The following is a 19,754-nucleotide window of genomic DNA, read 5'->3' as shown; positions in this document are numbered from 1 at the left end:
GGTCTATATATATGTCGAGACAGGTATTGTTCGCAGTTTTATACCCTTTATTACTTGAATAAATTGTTTGAATGCCGCTCACTTTCCAGCCTTATCAGCAAGAAAGTGATAAGCGTTTATTTGGTATAAATTTTTGCTCTATATCTCGACTTACCTCTCTAGGATTTTTTTTCCAAAACTGTAATTGTGTGACCAGCTAAGAAATTAGCGTCATAAATGACAATAGTGAGGGTTTTGTCGCATATCTCACGCGTATCACGTATCTCCCTTCTTTAAAGCTTACGATTGCCTTTAAAGATAAAAGGTACAACAACTATGAAACAGAAAATACAGGAATAACTCACTAGCTAATTTATGGCGGTCATTAAAATGCGGCGGTGACTTCCTGTCTGGTGACATCAAATAATCTTCAGCTACTTCCGCCATGCGCGAGAAGTCTGTGTGTGACGTCATCTGGACGCCCCATTTCCGGTCCGTTATGAACTTTCTGATTTCGTCTGCCTGTGCTTCCGTTAGATGCAGAACATAATGCTCCGACATTTTGCCTTGTTGTTTTTGCGCTTCAAAACGTAGAAATACATGTATCGATTTATTAAATAAGGTCTTTTAGAAACAAGAACCTCTTAATGTAAGTCAATTTGTTTGTGATGAACAAAGAACATAGAGTTACAGAATAATATTATCCGTGGCATCTTTAAATAGAAAAAAGTAGCATTAATAATTGGAAAAGAGAACCACAGTTGTTTATATAACAAAATAAAAAAGACACATATTTACCGCATTACTTATCCGAAGAAACTATATATTAATTTATATTTATATATCTAAACGAACACTCATGTGTTTCCAATGTTCTTCTGTTATGATGACTCATAGATTTATGTGGTATAAGTTACGTACTTAAATTTCCCCATTAAATGAACTACATCGTTGCAATCAAACCGGAGAGGGGGATTAACATGAAAGATTCACACATAATTTGATTGCAAACGGGAATTAGTATACGTTTTATGTGATTTTGCCTTAAAAATGTTAAAATTTTATATAAAATGTTTATTTGCTATTAAGTTAATTTTAAACTTTTTGTCTACTTGTATGTCCTCCTTTGCTTTAATATTATACTGCTCATCTTTTAAAGTATGTTAGTAACTGTGCCAGACGTGTCACGTATTTTACGTTTAACGTATTTGGAATGTTTCTGTGTGATTGAGTCCCTTTAAACTAAACTAAACATACCACATAATAAATCAGAAAATGATAAGGACATGTGATATATGTGCAAAGGAAAAAGTATATGGGACGTGCTCTGTAAAAAGATGGTTTAATGCATGTGCGTAAATTGTCGTCCCAGATTAGCCTGTGCATTTAGGGACGACATTTTTCGTTTAAACAGGCTCTTGTAGCAAAAATCACGTTAAGGCGGAAAGTGTCGTCCCGTGTTACGCACAGGCATTAAACCCCCTTTTCTCAGAGCGCGGTTCATGTCGATTTCCACACATGTGAAGAATGAGTGAATTTGTGTGATCAATATTAGTTGTTAAAGATATGATCCACCGAGTTCTGTATATTGCAATTTAGCAATTCACGTTTGGGCTGATATTTTAAATTGGATAATCTGCTAACATGTATATTATAATATGTAACGAGAGCGTATTAACATGACATAAGATGTGCGCACATAAAGTTGCTAATGAATTGCTTAACAATTTAATAAAGGATATGCATTTAAATCGTAACATTGAGGAAGTTTTAAAAAGTCAATATCTTCACAATGTTTTAGTGAGAATGCAAAAAGCTTCGAGCGCACACTTGAATAAAACTTTTATAAAAGGCATCACTTCACTACACCACTTTGTTTATATAGTCGGGATATGTTATAGAGAACTACGAGAATATGTTACTGTATGTATATGTGCATGTATATTATGAACAAAAACGGATGTGATTTCCGTAGAAACTGACCTATTTATCAAAGTGAGAGGGCTTCAATGACGAGTAAAGTTACATAGTGTTATTGTTTTTTTAAGATGTTGACTAAAGTCAGTATGGCGTGTCAAACGTTACAAAATTCAAAGGTTTCATATTTATGTGATATATTTGTGAACATGAGTTTTATATTTCAATGTGTGTATGGTTAACTTGTATAAAATAAATAAATAAATAAATAAATAAATAAATAAATAAATAAATAAATAAATAAATAAATAAATAAATAAATAAATAAATAAATAAATAAATAAATAAATAAATATATATATATATAAATAAATGATATATGTGTTGTATAATATTCAAAATATACGTGAGTTCTAAACCTTTATAATTGTGTGCATTATTTCCATATGTTTATTGCACGATTTCGTAGATAATTTTCATATGTACTGGAATTTGCATCATGGGAAATAATTTAGGCTACGATCCAATAAATCATTCGGTATCTCTGTTAGGAAAACAGTGCTTATTCTAAATAGTTCTTTTTTTTCTGGTTTAAAAGCAATTGAGCGATCGAACCAATGCTATTCGTGGTTAATTCATGAATGCTATGTGTGACTTCAACATTTTTGCGCATGGGACAACGTTTGAAGATACACGTTTTGGTCGCATTTATTGAAGTACTTTGTTTTAGTCGAAATCGCTCTCCCTAAACCCTGTCTGACATTTGGGCGATTACTATATTTTTAAGAATGAGCGAGAATAAAATTTTTATTGGAAGATGATCGATATCTATAGTGATGCCAGGCTTGGCAAATTTGATATATATTTAAAGGGACTGTTCAACAGATTTTGGCATGTATTAAAGCTTGCCATTAACTGCTTTAAATGCTTTATATTGATAACTTTAAACATTTGAACAAAAAAATCTCCAGTAAAAAATAAGAATACAATTTTAACAAGAAATATCTTTAAAAAAGATATACGGCGTTGATTGTGATTGGAGTTAATGAAAGGTAAAGAGTTCAATGAATGAGATCAAAGGTAGCGAATGTATTTTTCTGTGCAGTTCTAAGCTGCATCAAACGCAGTACGGGAAGATACGCGGGAGTTTTCGCGGCTTATTTTACATTATTACATATTGCTGGTCATAAACCTATAGATACAAAACAGAAAACCAAAAGAAGAATGGAAGTGAAATTAAAACATACGAGTCAACCAGCCACACGCGAAGTATCCGTACATATTTTAAATATTTATACGCGCGTTCTTCGAACAAACCTGTTTTAGTGGTTTGTCTGGCATTGCTATTTGATTCGATTATTTACAGTATCGAGAATCATCGCGCTCATGCTTAATTCATTAGTCAATATGATGGAATAATTCTTGTTAAATTAATTAAAAATAATATTTATCATAGTATTGTTGAAAACACATTAAGCATCTATTATTGACACACCATATTATGTCGCTGGATATCTTCATTTAAGATCTGTCTTGTCTAAAGAAAATTCCAGATCACCTAGTTCACGCAATAGCGTCTTTATTATGTAACGATTATTTTCCTGGCCGCGAATTCCGATCAGCACATAGGGTAGAGACGCAGCGATGGCCTGTATGTAAACTCTGAGATTCACACACAGTGGCCGCAAATTGACCCGATATACCTCGCGGGTTGAAATGCAATGCGTTAAAAGTGAGTCTTCGCTTCCACTGCTCTCTATACTTTTACATGTTAACATGTTGACAGAAATATGGAAGTTAGTACCAAATATGAGAACATAGCCTTTTAGTGCAAACGTTCTCGCGCTGAAAATCTTCTGAAAATAAAAGGTGGACGCACAAACTGTATTGATGTCGAGATTGAGTGTAAAACTGTTCTATCTATAAAGCCTTTTTATTAGAGATAAAATTGTTTCATGCTGAACACGCAGTAAAACCGTGTTACAAAGACGCGGACATGTTTCCAATGTTCTGGTCGTATTCTCAAATCAGCCAATGCAGTCAATGAAGTGTATTTATCTGCACTTGGCCGCGGGAAGTTTTATTTGAATTCTATTGGACGCTAACACAGGTCACGTAAGGTGAAAAGCTGGCGTAGTCAGCTCCGCCGAAAACGTTAACCTCCACAGGACTCGAACCACTGATCCCTAGAGTCATGGAGTTTTGTAGTAAAATGTCTCCCGACTTTACCACTCGACCATCCACGCTCACGTCTATTGTGGAGGTAGTTTTTAGATGGTCGCTTTAGCGACCGTCTAATGAGCATGATGTGAATTTCAGGTCGATACGGCCTGGGTATGATTAACCCAATACCCGCTTGTGATCCGCGCAAGAAAGAGTTGTATAATTTATGCAAGAGGTTTGAGTTCTCCAATTATGTGCATTCACAAATGGAAACATTATATTAATATCGTGTTACATTCAATATTTTCGAACGGTGTTTTATAGAAAAGACTCAATAAACAATGATCGTATTGTACGTGTCGCGGAGGAGATATTTTATGAATGATTAAAATAGTCCACTTTCTGCTGCGTGTGCGTGACGTAGTATTTTCGCTCAGCTCATTCATAAATCTGAGGCTAGCGATAAACAAAGGGGAGTCCGTGTGAGAATAACGCAATAGTATAAGGTTAAGCTTGTTTATATTCACAGGTCTCAATTAATAATACGTTGACCACGAGTTCAACAATTATTACAGGGATACGATAGACAACATTAAAAAATGTTTCATTATCGCTGAAACTGAATATTAAAAAAAAAAACATTTGAAGAATATTCTGTAAAATGTGTATATAGTCTTGCTGTTTTGAAATAAGGTTTTGAATTTTGGTTTCCAAATAACTTAATTCAAAACAAAAGTTTAATTATAGTGTATTTTACTTGTTAGTCGCATATTTACCGCACTATAATGTGTGTTTTATTTTATGCTTTCCATCGATAATTTTCACTGTTTTACCGGCACTTTTTTTTACCCCATTGTGACCCCCACGCATTCTTCCGCCAAGAGCGAGAACTCTTCGATGAATATTTATATCAACATACGGAGTAATTTCCCTTCAACATACATGTACACACTGTTAGCGTTATTTACGCTATAAATAGACTCCACATATTAATACGCTAACATGACATAAACAAATACAAGATACAAGATACAAACTTTTATTTCAAGTCGGTTAACATTAAATAATTATTGTAAAAGCGGTAATGATATTTTGGGGCGCCCAATGGGAAATTGGTTTGAACGGATTGGCAAACGTATAAAAATATTAATTTGTGAGCATAAAATAAGAAGAAAATTTGTTGGATTGGGTGGAATCACAGGTGGTTAGCGTGTGGCTATGATATTAATTAGTGAAAACATCATTTTGAATGATAAATAATCATATTATAACGAAAAATTAACTTTTCGAAAAAAAATATTTCACTATCAAATATATATATAACAAGGTATGCAACTCAAAATCAGTCCAAAACGGGGTGCATCGCTTTGAACAGCCATATCTTTATCAATTGTGCAGCGATTTTCACGATTTCGGTCTTATTCAACGCAGAAATGAATTTCCTTTCTGGAAATGTATATGTCTTGCAATATTTTTACAAATGCTGGGTCAACTTTTAAGAAATAACACGATACACAACACGCATGACCCAGTTGACAGTGATCATGCTGTCTTTAAGACTGAAATCTTCACGGAGTAAAGGGCAACTTCCCTATAAAGTTCATGTAGTTCGATACCATAATTCAATAAAACGTATGAAAAAACATTATTACCGTTCTTGTCGTAACATTCTGCATCAAGACTAACTGTCCAGCGCCGTTTGAAACCTTTGTTTACATACATTTCAACTAACTGACATTTTAAACATACGAGTGATTTCATTGGTCCAATGCGGAGGTGTGTCTTTACAACTGGAGATTTCATTCATAAAGAATACATGATCACTGTCAACTGGGTCATGCGTGTTGTGTATCGTGTTATTTCTTAAAAGTTGACCCAGCATTTGTAAAAATATTGCAAGACATATACATTTCCAGAAAGGAAATTCATTTCTGCGTTGAATAAGACCGAGATCGTGAAAATCGCTGCAAAATTGATGAAGATATGGCTGTTCAAAGCGATGCACCCCGTTTTGGGCTGATTTTGAGTTGCATACCTTGTTATATATATATTTGATAGTGAAATTTTTTTTTTCAGAAAAGTTAATTTTTTGTTATAATATGATTATTTATCATTCAAAATGATGTTTTCACTAATTAATAGCATAGCCACACGCTAACCACCTGTGGGTGGAATATCAATTTTAATTCACTCGTTATCATAGAAAAAATATGTTTTCACGAGTGGCGCATTTGTGAGCATAAAATAAGAAGAAAATTTGTTGGATTGGGTGGAATATCAATTTTAATTCACTCGTTATCATAGAAAAAATATGTTTTCACTCGTGGCTGCGCAACTCGTGAAAATATAATTTTCTATGATCACTCGTGAAATAAAATCGATATTCCACCCAATCCAACAAATATCCTCTATATAGGCAAACCATACATTAGTAAAATTCAATCTGCCTTCGCACATAAATGGAATGGGTCAATTAGGTGCTGCGTTTCCTTTGCTTACTTCAGTTAGAGGTCAATTCTTACGTAATAGCAATCACAAGGCCCCGGCTTCAAAGGAATTGCAGAGCGTTCTTACATAATAAAAGTCGAGTCGCATGGTATTTGCGTTTAGCGTCCTAATTTAGTCACGTGGTTCTTTTTCGCAGGTGTTTTGGCGTCTATTTTTCGTCACGTGATCAAAAGATGTCCTCAGCAAAAAAATAGTTCATCGAAACGATAGTATTTAATCATTAAGTTTGTACTATCGAATTATTTTCAAGACGGTAGTTATATGAAAATGATTTGTTTATTTATTATTTACTAATAATATTGAGTTCAAAATAACTTAAATTGTTGTTTATTGGCTGCGCAATGATACATTGTTTACATCCCACCCGAATCCCGCGCCGACTGTCAAAACATTCGATTTCGTTGAGCTCAACAGTCAGCATCCCAAGCAAGTTTCGCATTGTTGCAGAAGAACGCACTTAAAAAGTGAGTACATTCATATGTTTACATTTATGTGTTCATAACTGACGATATTTCATGGCATGCTTTATAAACGTAACATAGCGCTACAGAACAAGTTAACGTTGTTGTTTTCGATGACAAGTGGAAATGTAATTGATGTTATCTGAGTGCTAGTTTTACTGCGTCTTTTTTCGAATTGTACGAGTTATAAGCGTGTTTTTTTGTAAATATATAAGATATATTATATGTTGTTTGTTGAGATTTATTCTATTTCCAAATGTTTTAATTGTAATTGACTTACATCAGGTGAGATATATTGAATGTTGGTATCATTTTTTATTCAGCCAGAGATAATTAGTTAAAAGAAAGCTTAACTATCTTGCTATTAAGAACTAGCTTGCTATTAAGTATGACCAGTATACATTGTTTATATACTTGGAGTTGAAAGTAATGGCATACCCACATTTTTGAGACTGGATTTGTTATATTTTAATCCATTGACTTGCTTTCCAAACTTTTATCATATACTGGAATTGACTTTGAACAATGGTTAATGATATATTAAGCTACATATACTCGTGGTTGAGATGCTTTCAAAATATTGACCTCTGGAACTGACTTGGAGTTGAACACTGGAGTTGAACACTGGAGTTGAACACTGGAGTTGAACACTGTTTAAATATCCATTTGTGTGAAAACTATGAGTTGAAACTATAATAGCATTCCACACTGTTGAGGCTGAAGTTGCAATTTGTTATAGCAACATTAATTGCTGCAGTTGTTTACAAAATATTGATATTATACTGACACTGACTTGAGTTGAACACTGGTTAGTACCATTACTTTTCTTTATATGTTTTAGTTGGAACCATAATGGCATACTTACATTTTGACGCGAGAGTTTGTATATTTAATTCACTGAAATTTTGATCATTTACTTGAACTTACTTAAGGATTATACTGGCAAAAACTTGGCATTAAATATTGGTTACAGATCCATACATATGAATACTTGGAGCTGATACAATAATGGCATAGCCAGACTGGAGTTTCACTATTTAATTGCTGCTTTCCAAAAATCGATTTACTTGCAATGACTTAAGTTGAATACTTGTCAATTATCAATATCTCTATATACTAGGAAATGAACCAATAATGGCATACCCTCTCTGATGGGCCTGGATTTGCAATGTTAAATTTACAGGATACATGTAGCTACTTGCATGAACTGTTAGATTGTGTTATATGAATAGTTTGTGATATACCTTGTAGTTCAATGAACCAGCATGAGGTTGAAGTATAATATAAACAAACATTAGAAATCCCAATTTCTGTCATCATTGTTGTTTGGATTGTGCTCCTGTCAAGTATCGATATGGCTTACTTGCTGGTTGCACATGGTGATTACTGTCAAACTGATGAACGCTTGCCTTGTGATGCAAGAGGTAAACAGTGTGTACCATGCTGTATGATGTTTTTAGTTTTTGTAAAAAATGTTAAGCCTGCTGGTCAGATTAAGGCTGATGATCTTAATCATATCATCCAGGATGGCAGTAGCTTATACATGGCATTGAACACTGATGACACTGTTTCTGGCTTTGTGAATCCACAAATTTTACCTGACAAAATTGTCTATATGGGTAAAAGAGTGTATGTTGAGCATAAAGGTGTGATGTCTGGGGTTATCAGATGCTCGAGTGATATTGACATAGAAGCAGCGGGTTTATTTTCACTCGAAATTGCATTCACAAAATGTTTTGCAGATAACAATGATGTAATTTTGGTTTTTGCTGGGTTTGCTATTGCTATTCACTATGAAAGAAAAACTCATTTTTATTATGTGTTTGATAGTCACAGTAGAGATGAAGATGGTCTTTGTTGTCCCGATGGAACTTCTGTTCTAGGAGAGATGCATTCTTTGAAAGATATGTGCACATTTATTGACAATTTGGTAACGTCATGTGGACAGTGCCCTACCTCTGTACAGTTTGATATGCATTTGTTCTTTTTAAAAGCCTTCTTTAAGCCATATTTTAATGCCGTGCATATATTGGACAATCAAGAGGGTTTTAAGAAAATTCCTAAAAGAAAGCAGGCAAATACAAGTGTTGGGCGGAAACGGCCTTGTTTAAGGGATAAAATGATAGGAATGTCATTCACTGGTTGCATAGATGATAGATTTGTTCCAGATAAGTTTGTAGATCTTCCTTCAAAGTTTCACAATCTTGTAAGTGAAGGGCCAGATTATGTCTGTTCATGCTGCTCCCAAACCTTTTTTAGGTATTCAATGAAAAACTGCGAACAATTAAAAAGTAATCGGGAAAAAGTTGGCCCTTACTTGTCAAATTGTAAAAGTGTTAATAATGTTGAGTGGATTTGCAGTGGTTGCTATAAAGTTATATGCAAAGGTGAAACACCCCCTTTTTGCAAACACAATGGTTTGGCATTTCCTGTTAAACCAAAGGAGTTGGAATTATCAAATTTGGAAGAAAGATTGGTTTCTCCAAGATTGCCATTTATGCAACTCCGTGAAATGCCCAGGGGTGGTCAGTTAAACCTGAGGGGAAATATTGTCAATGTTCCTGCAGATGTTAACAGCACAATCAAGTCACTGCCTAGAATGATGAGTGAACATGACACTATAATGATAAAGTTGAAGCGTAAATTGGCTTTCAAACACCATGTTTTTTTTGAAAATATATGGCCAAATAAAGTATTCGAAGCTGCGAAATGGTTGGTTGCAAATAGCAGCATTTGTAGAAACGAAGGAATTGTTTTAAATGAAACATGGCTTGAGCAGCCACATGAAGATTTTATTTTTCCGGATTCCATGTCCCAGCAAGGGAAGGATGCTGTTAATACAGTTGATAATGACTATCAATCAGATTCCTGGACAGAAGATGATAGCTTTAATGATCGATTAGTTGGCAATTTAGACACATGTCTACAGCCCATTGATTTCAGAGAATTTAACCAGGTGCTTTGTGTAGCTCCAGGAGAAAATAATAGTCCTATCAGCTTATTTCAAGACTTTCATTCTGAAATACTCTCATTCCCATCGATTTTCTGTGGAAAGCCACGTCTTGATAATTCACAGCGTTTGGTACCATTGCATTACAGTGATATTTGCAAGTGGGAGTTAAGAAATGTTGACAGACGAGTTGCAAAATGTGTTCCTAACATATTCTTTAAGTTAAAACGTCTGCAAATCAAACAAGTCAAGGATAAGGTTAATCTAGCTGTAAGAAAATGTAAATCTAAAGACCAGAGTCTAACTGCGGGTAATTTGCTTAATCCTGTTTTTGTTGATCAGCTCACGATGCAAAATGATGGGTATAAAGTCTTACGGACGATTCGTGGATCTCCACCTTCCTGGGAGCAAGCTAAACGTGATGTTTTCGCAATGATTCGTCAACTCGGTACTCCTACTTGGTTTGCTTCCTTCTCTGCTGCAGAAACAAAATGGTTGCCATTACTGATATCACTACACAAACTTGGCCGTGGTACAGACATTTCAATGGAAGAAGCAAGGTTACTTTCCTGGCAGGAAAAGTGCTTTCTTATAAAGTCAGATCCTGTGACTTGTGCCAGGTACTTTGACATGAGAGTTCAAGTCTTTATAAAAGACATTTTAAAAAGCACACTTATGCCAGTTGGTGAAATAATGGACTTCTTTTATAGAGTGGAATTCCAGCAACGAGGTTCCCCCCATATTCATATGCTTTTGTGGGTGAAAGGTGCTCCACTTCATGGTGTTTCACCTGACAATTTAATCACAGACTTTGTTGATAAGTATGTCACCTGTAAAAATGACAATGCTATTCAAGAATTAGTAAATTACCAAACACATAGACACGCAAAAACATGCCGTAAACGTGGAAAAAATGTATGCAGATTCAACTTTCCATTGTTTCCTATGCCAAAGACTATTATATTATATCCTTTAGATGAAACTTCGGCATCCCCACAGCATTCGCAATTGGTTACAAAAATAACAGCATTTCTAAATGAGGCACACACAAATAACAAACAAATAGATTTCGACGAGTTCCTTGTTTCTCTAGGAATTGACTTCAATACCTTTATCGAGGTAATAAGATCGACCTTAAAAAGAGTGACAGTTTTCTTGAAGCGATCCTTAGCTGAGACACGGATAAATAATTACAACACTGTTTTAATGAAATGCTGGATGGCCAATATGGACTTGCAGTACATACTTGATCCATACGCTTGTGTTTCGTACATAGTATCTTACATCTCTAAAGGACAAAGGGGTTTATCAAACTTGCTTGCGGATGCTTGTTTTGAGGCTCAGTCAAAAGACACCAACATACGAGAACAGGTACGCAGAATTGGTAACCAGTTTTTAACCAATATTGAGATTGGCGCTCAAGAGGCTGTCTATTTGGTACTACAGATGCCACTGAGACGTTGTACAAGGCAGGTTATATATGTTGACACAAATCAATCAAATGACAGGACATCTATGATCAAACCATTTTCACAATTGCAGAGTCTTCCTAAAGAGTCGGTTGATGTAGAGATGGATAGTATTCTTAAGAGATACAAAAGGAGACCCAAGTCTATGGAGTTAATGTGTTATGCAGAATTTGCATCATGGTATGAAGTCATCCCTAAGCAGAGGGAAAAGAAATCAGTTAATGTTGAAGCAGAATTACCCGAAACTGAATATGTTCATGACCAAGAAGATGACATTGTGCCTATAAATGATGACGATGAAGTTGGTCGCAAAGTGGTGAAGTTACCATGTGGCACATGCTTAAGAAAAAGAAAATGTGGGAAAATAATTTATACTAATATAACACCAATCAATAAGGATAGGGAAGAGCATTTTCGTCAAAAACTTATGCTGTACACCCATTGGAGAGATGATGAAAGGGATTTTATAGCCGGATATGACAACTATGAGCAATGTTTAACTTCGAAAATTCTTGAAATCAGTGCTAATAAGATGCAATTTGAGAAATGTGATTTTGATTTTGAGTCATTTGTTGCAATGAATTTAGATGAAATAGAACCACCCGTTGACATGGAAGCGCAACACCAAGAGGCAATAGATGAAAGTGCAGGTGTCTCACTAGCCAGTCAGTTTTTTGCTTTGACTCAAATGTTGTTGATAGTGATTCATTATATTATGATTTAGGGGAAGACTTGAATGTTACTATGCGACGCTCCAATGCAGAAATTCTTCCTCAGAAAGAGGTGGATAATGATGCTTATTTTGAGAGTATACGAAAGTTAAATCACGAGCAAAAACATTTTTTTTTATTACATGCTTACTAAAATGAAATCCAAAGAATTACCCTTTTACACATTTCTGTCTGGTGGTGCTGGTGTTGGGAAAAGTGTGTTAACAAAGTGCATTTATCAAGGTTTGATAAAATATTATAATCATTTAAGGGGTGAAAATCCTGATACAATTAAAATTTTGATGTGTGCTCCAACTGGAAAAGCTGCGCATAACATTGGTGGAAGCACAATTCACTCCGCCTTTTGCATACCAGCTAACCAAGGTTTTTAGATGGTCGCTTTAGCGACCGTCTAATGTGCTTGATGTAAAATTCAGGTCGATATGGCCTGGGTATAATTAGCCCAATTCCCGCTTACACTACGCGCGAAGAAAGAGTTGTATAATTTATGCAAGAGGTTTGAGTTCTCCAATTATGTTTATTCACAAATGGAAACATTATATTAATATCGTGTTAAATGCAATAGTTTCGAATGGTGTTTTATAGAAAAGAATAAAAAAAACAATGATCGTATTGCACGTGTCGCGGAGGAGATTGTTTATGAATGATTAAAATAGTCCACTTTCTGCTGCGTCTGCGTGACGTAGTATTTTCGCTCATCTCATTCATAAATCTGAGGCTGGCGATAAACAAAGGGGAGTCCGGGTGAGAATTACGCACTAGTATAAGGTTACGCTTGTTTATATTCACAGGTCTCAATTAATAACACGTTGACCACGAGTTCAACAATTATTACCGGGATACGATAGACAACATAAAAATTATTCATTATCGCTGAAACTGTTAAAAAACATTTAAATATAACAAGAATATTCTCTAAAAAATGTAGTCTTGCTGTTTTGAAATAAGGTTTGGAATTTTGGTTTCTAAATAACTTAATTAAAAACAAAAGTTTAATTATAGTGTTTTTTACTTTTAGTCGCATATTTACCGCATTATAATGTGTGTTATAATAGGCAAACCATACATTAGTAAAATTCAATCTGCCTTCGCACATAGAAGGAATGGGTCAATTAGGTGCTGCGTTTCCTTTGCTTACTTCAGTAAGAGGCCAATTCTTTACGTAAAAGCAATCACAAGGACCCGGCTTCAGAGGAATTGCGGAGCGTTCTTACATAATTAAAGTCGTAGTCGCATGGTATTTGCGTTTAGCGTCCTATTTGGTCACGTGGTTCTTTTTCGCGGGTGTTTTGGCATGAACATGATATGAGGCTATTAATAGATGCGCCTGTCGATAAACAAAGGAAAGTTTACGGGCGATAACAACGCAATAGGTTACGCTCTCACATACAACTCAATGACGTAGTACAGGTCGTAAATTGAGAGATTTGGGAAAAAGTTGACGCTTATTTATATTCTCAATTTATAAAACGTTGAACATAAGTTCAACAATAACTTCAGTGATACGATAGACTAAAAAAATCATAATCGCTTAACCCGAATATAACAAATAATTTATAATAATAATACGAATGACCTGTTTCATAACCTCGTTGAAGCTACTACATCGGGTATTTCTGGAAAGCGTTCTTGGTTCTCAACACATAGCGGCGATCTTTTGTATTTACGGGTGCTAGCAACGCAATAGTAGAAGCTTAGTAGAAGGGTTAGCTTGTTTATATTCACAGTTCTCAATACATTGACAGTTGGATATGAGCTCATCAATTACTCAGGCATACTATAGGCAACCTCGAAAATGCTTTATAATCGCTAAAACCGAAAACAACTAAATATATTATAGTAAATATATTTATAACAAAACATGTCTTTTAAAAATGTAGTCGGCGTATACGCCGACTTTGAAATAAAGTTAGCAATTTACTTTTCTAAATAATTGAATACAATTAAACAAAAGTTAAACTATTGTGTTGTGTTTTTCACTTGTAAACTGCATATTCACCGCATGAAATGTGTGTTAGTATTGTCAAACCACACATTAGTGTGAGTAAATAAAAAATATACTACGGGAGAGCACTTCATATGTGTCCTCATATGCCTTGTTATGAGTATCTTTCTTCATTATCGAAATATATCGTATGTTTATATTTGATTTAAACGCAGTTTTCTTTCGTCACATTTAAATCACACGTCAATAGCGCCGTCATGCGAAAATGGGTCTTATGCGTTTCGGCAAGCGTTTGTTAAACCCAACATGTGCTCTTGCGCAGTCAGGCCATAGGCGACGCTGTTCGCTTTAAAATCACTCAATATGTTATGTTTCTCCTTACCAGAAGGAGGGATAGCTGAGTGGGCTATTTATATGAAGGGCGCATATGGAATAAGACCCATTTTCGCATGACGAGGGTCATTACAAATCTCATTGCGAATTGAAAATCCCACATTTAAAAACAATGCTTTTTGATACAAAATTGAATTCAAAATAGCAAACTTGTTAATAATGGCAGCCTATCGACGCATTAAGGAATGATTTCCAGACGTGCTGACCAAGTACGGCAAACATTGTGGTATGATAATTAAACGATTTTCTCTTATCGTGACACTATACTATTTCGCTAATGATTGTTTTCTCATCTTGGAGGCGAAATTGAAATTCTGCGAGATGGATTGTAACGCGTAATTGTAACAGGGCCACAATTTGTGTCGTTTGAGCATACAGAGAGTAGTCCGGAATTTCTTACACTGAACAGTGCTACATCCTTTGAATTGAGCACATACGCAGTGATGTAGCAAAAATTCAGAGGTTGTATCTCGAATCAGCTTATTAAATATTCGAAAATATTCATGTGTGTCTGTTGGCGTTATGCTAAAGTCACTAAGATGAAAACTGAAACAGCTTCGCCTAAAAGCGCATTAGTGCTCTATACCTATGTTTATGTTAGCGTTGTTGACACCGTGTGAACTGCTCGGGTAACAAGTAAAGCATAAACAGCAATGTTTATATACTTTTATTCCTCCATATACAAGATACGAAGATTATTGTATATTTTGAATTTGTATATGGTGTCAAAAATCAAAAGTTTTGTACACGGAACTTTCATTATGAATTTATATTCTTGGTGAGATAGTCATTTGATATTAGAAAAAATATTCCTTTAATATGATGGTGACTGCAAATTTTCTTTATATTAAGTTCTCATTACCATTTTCATCATACTTTCTTTGCTTTCAGAACTTCCAAAAAAGCATGCTGTTTTTATTTTGTCTTAGTTATTTCTATGAAATAATAAGGATGATAAAAAGTGCACACAAAACTCGACCCGTGCGCTATGACACACACTTTTTTAAGTTGAATGGCGTGTGTTCATTTCAAACTTGCGATTGATTTTGAAAAATGAATTGCGTGTTAAATTATGCAATAGCGAACATCTTCAGTGCCTTCAGCGCTTTGATTAGCTATATAAGCAATACGCGTAGTTCGCCAAAATATCGATTCGCGTCGAACGACGCTTTTGACTGTTGGACAGTCCCTTTAAGGCAAGAAAATGCTTTTTTAAGTTGGCAGTTTTATAGTTGGACTAAGGGATTTGGAATAAGTGTTACCTTCCCTTAATGAACGTGCTATACCACACATTAATGAAGATATCTTAAACATATAAATGGAATTATACAACACATTTTTTCCATACATATATATGATTTCGTCATAAACATATATGCCTTTATATGACATATATACACAAGTATACGACATAAAAATGCAAATATAGCATATATACACAAATACACAAATATACAACATAAATATGCAAAACATGAAGTCGGCAACACTTGGGATGTCATACCAAAGGACTTTTGTAACGTGATATAGAAAGAACAAGAGATGTGTTTGTCAGAAACACAATGCCCCCTAATGCGCCGCTTTGATTTGTTTGTACCTTTGACCTTGAAGGATGACCTTGACCTTTCACCACTCAAAATGTGCAGCTGCATAAGATACACATGCATGCCAAATATCAAGTTGCTATCTTTAATATTGCAAACGTTATGACCAAGGTTAAAGTTTTGGGACACACACACACATACAATGACAGACAGGCCAAAACAATATACCCCCGATCATACGATCCGGGGACATAACAATTTGCGAACTACTTTGTGCACGGTAGGCTACGAAGAACGTACAATAAAAATAATACATGTTGTGTACCAAAATAAATGCGCGTAGCTTCAGGTACTTCGCTACGTGTAGGGCATATCAACATAAAATTATTTTCTATTATAATGGCATGGTGTTGTACATGCACTTGGCAATTAACACAATTTTTCCACGGTTTAATAACATAGAATGGTGATGAAAGCAGGAAATTACTTATGACTTATTATTGCAATTTGTAATATGAAAATGGTTTCAATATTTTAAGAACAGTCTTGACATTCTTATAGTTTTGCTTTTGTCATACTCGAAAATGGGGCGGATTTGAATAAGATAACTATTTCCCAACAACACGTGTTAAATCACATATTTTATTAATGCGCCCCTTTGTGAAACTCATGTTAACACGTGTGGGAGACAATCCCGGTGCACTCGATAAAAAAACAAAAACAAAACAAACAAACCGCCGTTAACCCATTTATGCCTAGTGGAACCCCCCATCCTGCTGAATTGGATCAATTTATTTTCAAAATAAGGGATGTCTAGTATATTTATTTCAATATTTATAATCTTTCTTACAGAAATTCATTTAAGCAAACAGCGCAGACCCTGATGAGACGCCGCATCATGCGGCGTCTCATCTGGGTCGACGCTGTTTGCCAAGGCATTTTTTCTAGACACTAGGCATACATGGGTTAATGCATCCGGTCGGGAGTCGAACCTCGTTCGTCAGTTTGGGCGTCACGTGCGGCTATGAATGATTGATACTTACACGAACAAAGGCGTTGTCCCTTTGACATTTGATCTTTTCAATATAATGAGTAAACTTTTATTTTTGAAAGGTTGTGGATGTTGGTAGGTTGGATATAACAATATACAACAAATAGTTAGGCAGAAGTTTTACACATAAAACAGATATACAGAGTCGAGGTACGAGGTGCTTCGTGTATTGATATTCATGGTACATAATTAACGGTTGTTTTCAGGGGAAATACATTGAATTTTTGTGCAAGAACACAGACTTATTAAATAAAGTAATTCTGATGTAATTCACATTATTATAAGCAGCATAAAAGTAAGTCTTTTATGCACTAGTTGAAATTCTAAAGAAAAAATGTATAAAAAAAAGTAATTTGGAAAGCAGCACTTACCTGTGTGTTACATCCAATTACTTTTAATTGGGAAATCCCAACAAAGTCACGTGATCCTGCACCTTGTATACGACCAAGCTGAAACAGAAACGTCCATGGTTTCTTGTTGGTATAAATGAGTCAATAAAATGGGCTTTCAATAATCCTATTTACGTTCAGGATAACGAATTCAAACTACATGAAACCGAAACAGAAGTTTCGACTGGTTTTTGTCTTTAAGAAATATTTTCCTTAACTGTGGAAAATGAATTTCTGTAATGTAAATGATCTTTCTAACCGCGTGCAGCAGATGCAAATAATGAAAAAAAAATCTCGGATCTGCTTGCTAACAAATTGCACTTAATTGGAAAACAAGAAATTCCCGCAAGAAGGGTTTGTATTATATATCGATAGAATTACACCGATAAAAAACATGACTTGGATGATACACATTTCTACAAAATAAATATTTCGAAGAAAATCAGAACAGGCTTGTTATTACAATTAAAGATCAACCTGTACTTTAATGTTACGCCATGCTACATTTTAGTTTACTTACGTATATGAGAAAATTCAAATGTTTTGAGAGTCGGATGCCATTTTTTGTGGCCTTTGACACAATACTCTACAATTTAGGAGTATTACCCTTTTCTGTATGTAGGTGCAATGCAATAAAAGCACCTATACATGAACTTCGTCACAGTAATTCAGATACTGTACAAGACAAAACAAGAATATATTCGAAAGAAAAAGTAATCTGTTTCCATAATATGGCATGTAAAGATTTCATGTAGGCATTTCTTTTTCCCAGCATTAGTTTTTTTTATTTAATTCAAATGTCTTACCCTTGTTCCTTTTTATTCAACAAATAAAGTAATTAAGGGTCAGGTAAATCGCACTTCGAGCAAACCTTATCGTTGCGTAAAGGGTAGGGAACCATATGGTCAAAGATCTCCATAAAGGGAGTTTTCCATTCGCTTACTCTTTTTAATTTTGTGGCTAAGCTCTAGAATCGTTTTGATGATTCGATTCTAATGAATAAATCTGTATTTGCCTTAAAGTCACCCACCTTTTCTGTTATCTATAGTCCTGCTATAAGTAATTTTAAACGTGATCGTGTTGATCTACATGATCCGTTGTATTTTCATGTCTCTAAATCTCAAGTTAGCAATGACAAATAAATTCTTTATTTAGACTATACTTTTCGGTCGTCACCTGAAATATATATTTTTTCATATATAGGCATTTATATCTTATATAAAACAATTAAATGATTAAACGTCAATAGTAAAAAATAATAGTTTTAAGAATGTATGTGTTTATATAAAAATGAAATTACCCGGTATAACATTATAAGACCTAATATAAATTGATATATGGCCTCAAAGCGGCGCAGTAGGGGGCATTGTGTTTCACAAACACAGCTCTTCTTCTTTGGTAAATGTACGCGATATATTTCAATAGGGAAACGTGAGAATTCAATGCTTAATGCTCGGTCTCGTTAGGAATTATAAAAAGAAGCATAATCGGAATACGTTAAATAATGTTAATAGAATCTTTAAGGTTATCGTCTTGATCAGAAACTTCCTTGTTCGATTTGTACTGCACTTCGCTTCATTGTCGCTTTTGTTCTTAATTTGAAATAAACAATATGTTTTATATTGCAACTCCATTTATAAACGAACATATTTTACGGTTCACCAAATAGAATCTATACTAGGGAAATTCCCAACCACTTAAAATCCCCACACATTACCATAAGCTAATAAACTTAAGACGTTATCGCACGGCAGAAAACCAGGTAGTTTAAATTAACCTATTCACGTACATGCGCATACTAATAATATACATACGTGTTGTTGTGTTAAACTTAAATGAGTCTAAATTGATTTCAGTGTCATGGGATTCTTTAATAAATAGAGAACGAACTCAGATTGATATTTTAATGTGTGCGAATTTGTTGCAAGTTAACATATTGAATACTGTCACACAAGAGATGTGTGCATTTGTAATTCTCTATCGTGCCCGTTTGTCAAATACTATCGCAACATATAAGGCCAACTGTAGTATTCATATATCAGATAACTGCCTAGAAGTGCTTTCTAAAACATGTTACTCAATGCACAAAACCACGATAAATGCAAGTACGAACCTGTCAAAGAATTATCGTGAAATGAGATGACGTAAGTTATCTCACCAGAAGCTCACAATTACAGAATTTGTAATATGTAATACACTGCACATATATGCTCACTAATTCCAAGACATATAATTAAATCATATACCACAAGCC

At 34.7% G+C, this 19,754-nt stretch overlaps 1 protein-coding gene across 3 annotated transcripts in view; it reads right to left on the bottom strand.

The window, feature by feature from the left end:
* The window catches only part of LOC127882295 (uncharacterized), a 32,136-nt gene that overhangs the window by 11,783 nt on the left and 599 nt on the right, over positions 1–19,754 (bottom strand). Inside the window, exons 2-3 of one of the 3 annotated variants that reach the window (XM_052430855.1) lie at positions 17,483–17,560; positions 345–560 (exon numbers count right to left, since the gene is read on the bottom strand). In XM_052430855.1, the coding sequence (XP_052286815.1) occupies positions 345–540 (196 nt within the window). In that variant the 5' untranslated portion in view covers positions 541–560; positions 17,483–17,560. Of the gene's footprint in view, positions 1–344; positions 561–777; positions 1,200–17,482; positions 17,561–19,754 lie in introns of those variants that run through there. The other 2 variants (XM_052430857.1, XM_052430856.1) reach the window with 2 other exon arrangements.

The sequence above is a fragment of the Dreissena polymorpha genome, chromosome 5 (assembly GCF_020536995.1).
Source record: "Dreissena polymorpha isolate Duluth1 chromosome 5, UMN_Dpol_1.0, whole genome shotgun sequence".
NCBI lineage: Eukaryota > Metazoa > Mollusca > Bivalvia > Myida > Dreissenidae > Dreissena > Dreissena polymorpha.
The sequence above is the reverse complement of the archived record's forward strand: the minus strand, read 5'-3'. Positions and strand labels throughout refer to the sequence as shown.